Source organism: Protobothrops mucrosquamatus, unplaced genomic scaffold, assembly GCF_001527695.2.
Source record: "Protobothrops mucrosquamatus isolate PMUCROS unplaced genomic scaffold, P.Mucros_1.0 scaffold_77, whole genome shotgun sequence".
Taxonomy (NCBI): Eukaryota; Metazoa; Chordata; class Lepidosauria; order Squamata; family Viperidae; genus Protobothrops; species Protobothrops mucrosquamatus.
Window position 1 is genome coordinate 509601 of NW_015386153.1, and position 10981 is coordinate 520581.

The window sequence follows — 10981 nt, forward strand, 5'->3', positions numbered from 1 at the left end:
CGACATCATGTGACGTTGCGAGTTTGACATGCCTGCCATAAGGGGTTCTTCCCAATGTGGACTATCATGAAAAAGCCTTATCCAATGTAGTGCTTTCCAGATGTGCTGGGTTTCAATCAGTTGAATCACTTGGTTCTGTAGGAGTTGCAGATTAACATGGAGTTCCAATCAAAGATGACCAGGAGGGCATCAAGTTAGAAAAAAATGTCCTCAATGCTCTGAGACAACTATTGTAGAAGGAGAGGAAAGAAGAAAAGCATAATTAATTAATCACAAATACAATCTTGACTTTGGAAACTGGAACTAGGATCTCATTTGTGTAGCTAACTTGTATACATTGCAGATCTAGAAGAGACTTGCCTGTATTGTGGGGTTTCTGATGACTGATGTCCCAATAAAACTATTTTATGTCATTAAAATACTATACGTTCCTGCCTTTTAAAATGAATTTCCTCTGTTGCCTAGTGCATAATACCAATTAATTTGAAACATGGTTGCAGTTACTTCCCTGTTCAAAAAAATCCGGTATTGTGTAGTCCCTTATTATACATGATGTTGAGCTGGTTCTTTTCTCTGACTTGTACCAGAATTGCTTAAATTAGATCCCATAACATCATGCAGTATGCAAAATGATGCTCTTAGAACAGTACACATTATCTTGAAATAATTTCAAAGTGGTTCTGAAAAAACTTTATAGAAAGCAAAACACATTATTTCTTAACTTGTAAATGGTTTCTTTATTCAAATTCTTAATGATTCTAGTGGTTTCAGAATACTTTGTTTTCTTCCCAGTGGAGCGTATTGCCTTATTATGTCTAGGCATTTTATCTGAAATATAGAAGGTTAAAGCATACTTGCTGTGATAGATGATCTTTTGCAAGTATGAAAAAAAAATGACCCTTTCCCCCAGCTATTCATTATTACAGAGCAAAATTATATTTTAACCAGATCCACTCGTAGAATATGGTGAGCATAGCAAAAGACCAGAACGTTAGGAAGTTTTTTTGACATAAAGTAGAATGCATCAGCAAAACCATTAGCCTTATAAAACTTTTGGAAATAAACTCAAATAGAAAAGGGAGATGTGTGAAAAGAAAGATTTTTATTTCAATTTGCAATCTTGAGACCAAATTGAAAACATTAAAGTTAGGAAGAAAATGCTACTGGTAGCTAGTTGGGAACAATGCCTAAAAATAGCAGACTCATATTTCCCCTTGTTCATATTGATAATGTGCTAAAATTTGGTGTTAAAAATTGATATCATAGAATAGAAACAAGATTATAATTTAAAAGTTCAGATCAGAGTTCTTAACAATTAAATGACTCTTAATAGCACCGGTCAAAAGATAGCAACATTATTCCATTTTTCTATACCAAGGAAAGCAGTAAATATATATATATATTAAAAGTATTAAAATAAAATCAATGCCTTGTAATCCGCGGAATTTGGTAAATTGTGTTGGATGGTAATACAAGAAAAAATTAATATTGAATATTTTTATTTACTTTCCTAATATTAGATTATAATATCTTAGAGCTTCTACAGCCCAGTGAAATAGAGTCACAAGAATATATTGATGATTATTACTACAGGCTATAAAATAAGTATCAGTCAACAATAATACCTTTACAAGGATCTGCACTTGTACAGCAATTAATTAATTTGTCACAGGCTTTGCTGCAAATCTCATAAGTTGTACATTGTGGGCTTTGTACAGCTGTTCCTGCTCCCAGTTTAACCATGTTCAGAAAATAGGAACAATCTGATTAAGCCTGCTGACTTCTACCAGTGATTTAACTGAAATGATGTTTTTTCTCTAAAGTATTTTATTTTATTTACTTCTAAAATTTATAACACTGCACAACTCCACAGCAACTCTGGGTGACAAGCAACACTGAAAACAATATGGGAACAATATTACAAACAAGAAAGAATAATTATAGGCATGCAGAGCAATAAATCATACAACCTAATGTATGCACTCCCATAAATTTTGCTGCTGTGATCAGACTTGTTTTTCAGAATTTAATTTTATTTAGAAAATTTATAGAATGCTTGAATAGGCAAAGTATTTTTCTAAGTTCTGGGTTACTGAGTTAGAGGGACATGAACTAATGCTTGAATTGTGAGGGATCCTATTTAATCAGATGCTCATGTCTTTTGCCCAAACTAATCTAATCCAGGACTCATATATAAAAATAATTGTTATTGTTTCAGATTTTAATAACAATATTACCTGCAGACACCTTTAATGCTGAATTTATTTATTTATTTATTTATTTATTTCTATAGCCATCCATTTCAATCCAATTGAATCCTAGGGGATTCTTTGATTCATTTCTTTGATGCCTCATTTATACAATACTGATTTTTCTTTTTTCTCAATTTAACAGCAGCACATACCTTGTCAGCAATTCCCCATCTAAATATGTCAGTCATAAACGATCTTCTAGAGCCATGTGTACTTACATTTCTTCCCTTTTCCTTTTCCCCAGTTTATCCCTGTTTTCCATATTGCTTTTTAAAAAATACAATTTTATTGAAGTGTTTAAGCACAGTAAAAGCTAAGATGAACTCAACTCAACTAGACTACTGTATCTTCTCCCCATTACCTAACTGTTATCTATATGCAAGCCAGAAATTATCACCTTTTCAGTCCTGGTTCAACAAAAAGTATTTTAGGAGTTGCCAGAAATAACTCATCCCTGATTAAATAGTTCAACTATATATTCTTTCTTTTTGTTCTTCACAATCTTGATCTTTAAATCATTCTAATGAAATCTGGCTTTAATCTTTCAACAGTCTTTGGGGTTCAAGAGGAGTCTTCAAAGCTTTCACCTGTCTACTTTGTAGCTCCCATAAAGAGCCATCATCCAGGACCTCTTGTTGCAACTGTTCCATTTCCAGATCCTTTCTTTGGTTTATCTTTTGTATTCCCATTTTGGTAATCTCAATTTTGTTGTCTATGTCAGGGTAAAAGTTTTTAATTTTTTTTGCATCAACTTCTAAAATGTATTCATTGGAATCTGTGCTCTTTCTGAATTTTTTGCTATTAATATTTCAATCCAATTATCAAAAAATTCTTTAAGGTAAGATTGTAACCACCTTAGCCATTTTAACTCTTTTCTACCTGGTCCTTTAGTTCCCTCTAGTGTCCATTCACCAACTTCATTAAGACTTAGTTCCTAATATGGGTTTAATTCCATTTCTGTCATTTCTCACAAGTATATTTTAATAATATTCTTGTTTTTCAGACCTTACAGCAAAAAAACCCCCAATATTCCAAATCTCTGTGCTTTCCCAATCTGTTTAAAACTCTCCTAAATTACCTCTTCCTCCTCCTTTTTTTTTTTTTTTGCTTTTTGTCAATTGTATATTATTTTAAAATTTAGGTCTCTGTTTAAATTTCTTAAATCCAAAGAAAGTAAAACCCAGTAGGTGTCAAATTAAGCTCTCCATTTTGAAAGTCTCTAATACTCATAAAATGGTTAAATTAAGCATTTTCAAATGTGATAAGACAGTGAGTTCAACTGGCTTGTGGCCTTATTAATGGCTCCACTGCTGCTGAAAGCAAAGATATCATCTGCTTCAGCTTCTGGTGCTCAAACCCTTGGGAGATTGCTGTTTTATGGTCTCCTCATGAGGAGCTGCCATTCAGAGCACTCCTGGGTGATCTTTGGTTCTCTCCTCCAGAGAGCTTCAGAGGACCAGTCTGCTTGCCGGTATTTCATTCTACACCATCGTCATCATCTCTGCTCATTTTCAGAGACGTCTTCAGTCCACCATGGCTCACAGTGGAAGCCCCATTTCCATGTTCCCTTTTGAGCCTCTCGTCATTCCCATATTGCTGCTACAGGTAGCCTTTAACTCAGTGTTTCTCAACCTTGACAATTTTAAGGCATGTGGACTTCAACTCCCAGAATTCTACAGCCAGCATTTAAGTCCACATGCCTTAAAATTGTCAAGGTTGAGAAACACTGCTTTAACTTATGATCATAATGAAGCCAAGAGTCAAAAGTCATGATGGTCATAAGTCAAGGCACCCACCTAACCAGACCCAAACTTCTAACTTTTTTTGTGGTGAATACCACCGTCATTAAGTGCCCAGTTTTCAAACTATGTCAATACTCACGTTAATGCAAAAAGGACATCTCACTGAAAAATGCGTACCATTCACAGAAAAAAAAATCACAATCAAGTTGTAAGCCTTTTTGGTTATTCAAACATATTGGGACACATTGGGCTTAACATGCTGTTGGAGAGTTTTCTTTGAAAACCAAGAGGAGTTTAGCAGCAAGGAATCTAAAACTGTTTAGGGAGTCATGATGTAGCAGTGGCAGGGATGTAAACAGCTCTGAGATTTTGTCTTTTATAGTTAACTATTAAATCCTCCTAGCATATTTGAGAGAATAAAACAAACCCCTTTAAGAGGAGTAGAATAGCAAAGAAAGGTGGATTGGTTTGCATTGATGTTTTTCTGGAAATTAAATTAATATGCAGTAATAAAGGAATGAAAGATTCTAGGAAATATGCATAAAGTATCCAAATAGGGAACAGCTTTGTATCAAAATTGTTTTCCCCCTGTTCATCATTGAAGGAATGAAGGAAAGACTTAATGAAAATAATCTAGTTCATATTCATTTATTACATTTGATCACCGAGGCCAATATTGTTTATATCTTCTTAGTTGAAGAAAAAAAAAACCCTCTTACATTCCATAAACTAATCATGTCTAGCCAGAACAGTGTGTGTGTGTGTGTGTACGCGTGTTTCCATAGGCTGTAAGCAGAATGATAAATGTATTGATGTAAGTAGAATTATAGAAAAGGAAGTCATATGGCCCTCACACTAACCCTATTTAAATGAGCCCTTAAATCTGTAAACCATCCAGAATCATCACTTGTCTAAATTTGGTAATTAATTCAAAGTAAATAAAACCTGGCTCCCCTCCCCAATAACTTGAAGTAGTGTCATTTGTGGACCCCAAGTAGGATGTTTGTTTGGGTAGTAATTATACTCCACTTACAATTGTTTGTTTCATATGGTTTCTGCATTATTTTATTATTGTTGTTTCATATTGTATGGCATCCAGAATTGAAACAGAGGCAGGCAGTTCTGAAAATGCAATAAATAAATGAATAACTAAATCTGGTGAGTACTTGATGGTGCAATCTGTTCTGCTTTGCTTTGTTCTTTTGTCTACTCTGACATACAAACACTAGAGTAATGGCTGGCTACATGTTCCCTAAAATTATGGAACAGATGCTTGTTTCATTCTGTTGTGTGATAGCTTGCTTGTGGTTCCAGGAAAGATGGTGACATACATGAATATATTCTCATTTTCAAAAAGCCCCAACAATAATTACAAGTAAAAACAGATGAGGATTTTTTTTTATCCACAAGGTGTATGGCAAGAGTAAAAGTTTGAAAAATGACTTCCTTGAAAGATTGCCTTCAAGGAACAAGTTTTCTCAAATCTTGATAGATGCTCAGATGTACGTAATTCCAGTTATTAAGCATGAAAGAAAAAAATGGAGCTGAAAATACTGATATAACACTTCCATAACTTTAATGAAATATGCTTGTTTACTCCCCACTTACAAACTCAGAAGTAAGTTATGTAAGTGCAGTCTAAAGAAGCACAGATCTGTTGCAGAGAGCATGGAAATCAGTTCCAATGTAAAAGGACTCATTTTTATTGCATTTTTCCTTTGGCTGTGTGATTAAATTAAATTCAGATATGTGTTTCAGAGTACTTTATAAAATGTGTGCTGTCAAAGACAACTGCATTTTCCTGCGTGTGAAGAGAGCAGAGGTATAGTGGATAAAGTGTTGAATTGTGACTGGGGAGACCCAGGGTCACATCCAGCATTAGCTATGGTAAACACTCTGGGTAACTCTGGTAAAAAGAGAATAAAACTAACAGGGAATAAAGGGAATAAAACTAACAAATAAATAAATAGAACAAGCAGAAAGAGACACTAATAAGGACAATAACTCCATATAATCAAGACCAAAATAGCTAATGGGGAGTAAAATTTAGAGAACCAAAACACTGTAGTTTAAAAGAATCGTATCCTATTATCTCTGATGCTTTATCAGAAGAAACATTGTCAAATATTTCACCCGTGAATATATTTACATATAAATATTTTTGAAGAGGATATTAAACTGAAGTATTTAAAAATTATTCTGAGGAAAAGAAGAAATTGCCCAATTTGTGGAGAAAGGAGGTAGGATATATGGAGAGTTTTACATTTGACTGTTTTAAATTTCTTTTTTTGTTATTTAATAAAGCATATTGCTTTGGAAAACTATTGGAAGAAGCTAAGGGGCTGAAGTGGTGGAGGATAAAAAATATTTCTTCACTTCCATAACTGCTATAGAATAAGCTTGATATACTGTAGAAATCATTACTAAGATATAATCAGATTCAAGAGGAGTTTTTCTCCACCTGTTTTCTAATCATCTTCTGATGTGCTTCACTGCCCTCATCTGAGGTGTATTTCAAGGAGCCGATGGGCTCGGCACTATTTATTTATTTACTGAAATTTGTATGTTTTCCCAGTCAAGGGCTCTGGACACCTCATAGTTACATGAATTCCAAAATCAACTGTCAGTAACAATTCAACAGTAAAACAGAACATTCACACAAGTATAAACGAGACATGAGAGTTAGCAGCCCCAGTGTAGCAGTCCCTTGCATAAATCAGTATCTTTACTACCTTTTGGAAGATTAAAGCAGAGAGAAGGCCAACTCGACATTGGAAGGCAAGTTGTTCCATATGGCTAGAGAACTTGTTCGGGAATAATCAAATCAGCTACCTGGGACATTTCCTCATTTCACAAAGTAACACAGCACCAATGTTTTCTGGAATCCATTGGCAACTATTAGTCTCCAAGCAAGAATCATCAACTACAAATTTACAAAATAACCATTTCAAATGTCGTTTTCAAACTGAATGTTACATTAAACAATTTCTTTAAAAAATAGTGAATGTGGACTTGTAGGAGAAATCTCCCTCACAATTTTCCCCCAATTTGTCTACACCAGAGACCAGCTCACAATTATGTAGAAACAGATATTGCTTACTATGATATGCGAAGCAACCACTTTCCCTAATGCAGTTGATTGAAAAACAGGCAGACAGACCAACTGGTCAAGAAAAAGTCTTCTGATATTACTGAAGTGAACTGAGAAGAATGACTTAGGATAATACAGTTCCCTTTCTACTCTCTTTTCACGTATTCCTCAAGGGTCTTGAAATACATTTGATGGGTGAATATGTGTATAAAAATGCTCTGTAGAATTTGTCAGAACCAAAAGGCTGTGGACCATTTCTCTGTGAAGTGAGAGGAGATTCTTGTTTAGTGCATTTACCCTGTAGGACAAAGAAGATAATAGGAGCCAGCAAAAGGCATGTAAAAAACAAGGAGCACTAAATAGAACGAACAACCACCTACTTTTCACTGAATCACAGCACTGATATACAGTTCCCTGGGCTGAAAGGTAGCCATTTCATGTGCATCCAAGTGAGTCTCAGAGGAATACTGTAAACTCTCTAATGTAAAGATGTATCTGCCTGCTGTAGCATCTGTCTTTCGGTTCTAACTCTTAAACCTAGTTTGGCCCATTACTGGGCTGTGGCCTATTTGCCATCCCACCACTTGCATGAGTCAAGCTATGCACACATGTGTGCAAGAGTGGCAGGCTAGCACACATGTGCGCATAGCTTTACTCATGCAAGTGATGGGCTGGCACGCTTTTGTGGCTCCGTCTTGTGCGCCCCTCTTATCGGAGGGAGAAGGCTCCGAACATGAAGGAGAGGAGATGGCCAGGCCTCCCTCTCCAGGACCCTCCTCTCTGGCAATGCCTCAGGTGTCTCCCGACGGAGAAGAGATTGACGGAAAAGAGATTGAGAGGAGCCAGGTGTTTCTGAGATTGGCCAGGAGCCAGGTGTTTCGGATAGTGATGAAGATACATTGTGGCTGGATCCACGCCAGCATAGGTGCGACAAGCGTGCGCAGAAAAGGAGACGTGCCAGAGATTAAGCTGAGTCACTGGACCACACCCCACAGGCTATAAAAGAGAGGTGGTGGCCATTTGGACTCTGTGACGGACAAAGCTAAATCTCTGGCGAAGTAGTTTGCTGTGGATTGAATTTCAAACTGTGTGTATTGTTTTTTGTTTCTGTGTTCTCTGAGTAAAACTTCTTGGCAGGCAGATACGGAGCTGCTGCCAAGTTTTCTTATCTGTGGCGTGGAGTGTGGAGAAGTTATTTAACCCTCGGCTGGCTGTTTGGGTGTGTGTGTCAGACGGGGACAACATACGCACATGCATGCATACACAGCTCAACTATAGGTAGTTGAGCTGCATGTGCTTGCATGTGTGCATTAGCCCACCCCTTGTGCAAGTTGAGTTGTGCCTGCGAATGCATCCCAACCTGCTGCTCATGTGGCCCATTTTTCCTCTACCCCTCCAGCCAAGCCGCAAAGGTTGGGGATCGCTGGTTTCATAGATTCAACTGGAACTCCTGTTACAAATTTCATTGACAGCCATGAATTCAGTGAATGTCCTAAGAATGGTGTTCTTTCTTTCTGCTTTAGCCTTTACTGTCCTGTCTTCAAGTGATATGAACTATCATGAATAGAATGCCTTATAGACAAAATGCAAAAGTCCATTACCAATTTTTAAGCAATAATAGAGATAAATAACATATTTAATTGTCTGCCTTTATTTGAAATACAGTTTTCAGATACTTGCAAATTGGAGGATTATGGTGCTGCTAGTCAGATATCCATTCTCAGAGAAACATGGTAAATTTCATTTTTAAGCAAAGCAAAAGCTTTCCAGTTAAATAGAAAAGCTTTTATGTGGCATCATAATACTAATTTAAATGTTTCAGTCTAGAGGACAAATAAAACAAATCCATTATATAGTATGTTTATACAGGAATTGACGCAAACATCTTAAAATATGTTGGCAATTTTTAACCCTATAGATTAAAGCAGCTATCTTTGGAAACTCTGATTTTGGTGAAATGTAGCAGGCCAATACTTTTTGCTAAAAAAAAAAAAAAAACCCACCAACCTTCTAAACTTTTCTTTGTCAGGGTGTGGACATTGTAAGAAAATGAAGCCAGAATATGAGAAAGCCGCAGAGATACTCCATGCAGACAGTAATGTAAGCTAATTTCCTTTCCATTTTCAAATGATCCATAATAAGTAACTGAAATAATAAAAATGTTCTTGTTGCAATTATTTCATCTTCCCAAGGGTTTGCAAAAAAGATAGTTTCAAAGTATAATCTCATTGGTAATGCATGAGTTATGCCAAAATTATTAGGAAGAACATTGTGTGTTTAAACACAAACAGAAAAAAAATGTTATATTCAGCCATTGAACCTTCTGTTGTGCATAATATGAGAAACCTCAAATGTACCAGACTTCTTTGTTTCCTCTATTAATTACAAATTTCATGTTTAATGTAAAAATATTAAGAAAACAATGGCTTGGATTTTTGCCATTTACAGGTGTGCTAATAAGAACCTTCCCACTTTAAGCATTTAAGTTTTCATTTTAATGTATGTGTACCTAGAAGATCAATTATGCTGATTAGTCATGCCTTAAGTAGGAACAGATCTTCACTTAGGCACTTAATACCTTTTTCATGTTATCTTAAACCTCTCTTTCTCTAATGGTTCAAGGGCTTGAGACAGAAAGTGGATAGACTTGGGGATTTCAATATTTGAGACAACTCCCTTGTGCATTTGTCAATCCAAGCATGTGTAGAGCTTATTCCACATTATATATGATGCATAGTTTCTTACTGAGTGCTGTTTATTGTATTTTAGCTACATTTTATTACTGTTAAATTGGATTATTTTATTATTTTTTTAAATTTCTCTTGACTTGATTAATTGATTTTAAAGCTTCATAAGATCTGTGATAAATTTTGCAATTCTGGAAAAGACCACCAGGAAAGGTCTTCTCTTCAAATGGCATTTATGTAAGCATATGTATGTATAATTACTTTAACCAAAGCCCAAGGACCCATCATTATACAAGTTCTTCAGGCTTGATCACTACTATTAGCTGTGAACTATTCACCAGCTTAATGCTTATTTCTTAGTACTATTTTTTCTCTTCCCTTTACAGCATTAAATTAAATACTGTAATTAAACAAATGTTTGGTTAATGGTTTTCAGAAGGATTATCCTTGAGTAGATAATGTGTTTGTCATAACAAAACTTGTAAAACTCTCCAGAGTTGGTGATGATGAAAGGATCCAAAGCATTTGTATTGTCTTTCTAAAGTTATTGTAAATTGTAGATAACTACTCTGTAAATTCAGAGTCTCCATTTATGTGCATTGTTCACAACTTAGGATACACTGTTACAGGCATTGCTTTATATTGCAGAACCCAGGTGTTTTGGCAGCAGTAGATGCAACTGTCAGCAAAGCTGTTGCAGAAAAATTTCACATATCAGGATTTCCAACCCTCAAGTTCTTTCAGGATGGAGAAGAGAAATACACCTTGCCTCACCTCCGTACAAAGAGTAAAATTGTGGAATGGGTGCTAAAGTAAGTGATCTCAACAATGAAATATTTGGAAATAATCAAGTTGTTCCTAGTTACTATTGATAGAAGTAAGTCTTCATCCTGGTTCATCCAAGCCGGGGATAAATAAGCAAACATGGCGACTGCTTTGGGAAGAAGGTTACAGTTTATTGAAGCAGAAAGATGGTCCTTGCAAGAAGGAGCAGAGGAGAAGAAAGAGATTGAGCACATGGGTAGAAGGTTTTTATACCCCCTCTAGCCCTGTTTGGAATAGTTTCCTGTTCCTGTGGCATGAACTTTGAGGCTATTTCTGAGTGTTTTTCTAGGCCTTGATATCTGTGGTTTAATCCTATTATCATATCCTGCTTCCCAGGTGATGGGGCTAATGACTCCTAGAGTTTGGGTGGGGCATGCAGATTTT

The 10981-nt window shown here is 35.8% G+C and overlaps 1 protein-coding gene across 1 annotated transcript in view; it reads left to right on the forward strand.

The window, feature by feature from the left end:
• Positions 1 to 10981, forward strand: part of PDIA5 (protein disulfide isomerase family A member 5) — a 285081-nt gene that overhangs the window by 230362 nt on the left and 43738 nt on the right. The window contains exons 13-14 of the mRNA XM_015813977.1: positions 9115 to 9185; positions 10421 to 10584. Of these exons, the coding sequence (XP_015669463.1) occupies positions 9115 to 9185; positions 10421 to 10584 (235 nt within the window). The remainder of the gene's footprint in view (positions 1 to 9114; positions 9186 to 10420; positions 10585 to 10981) is intronic.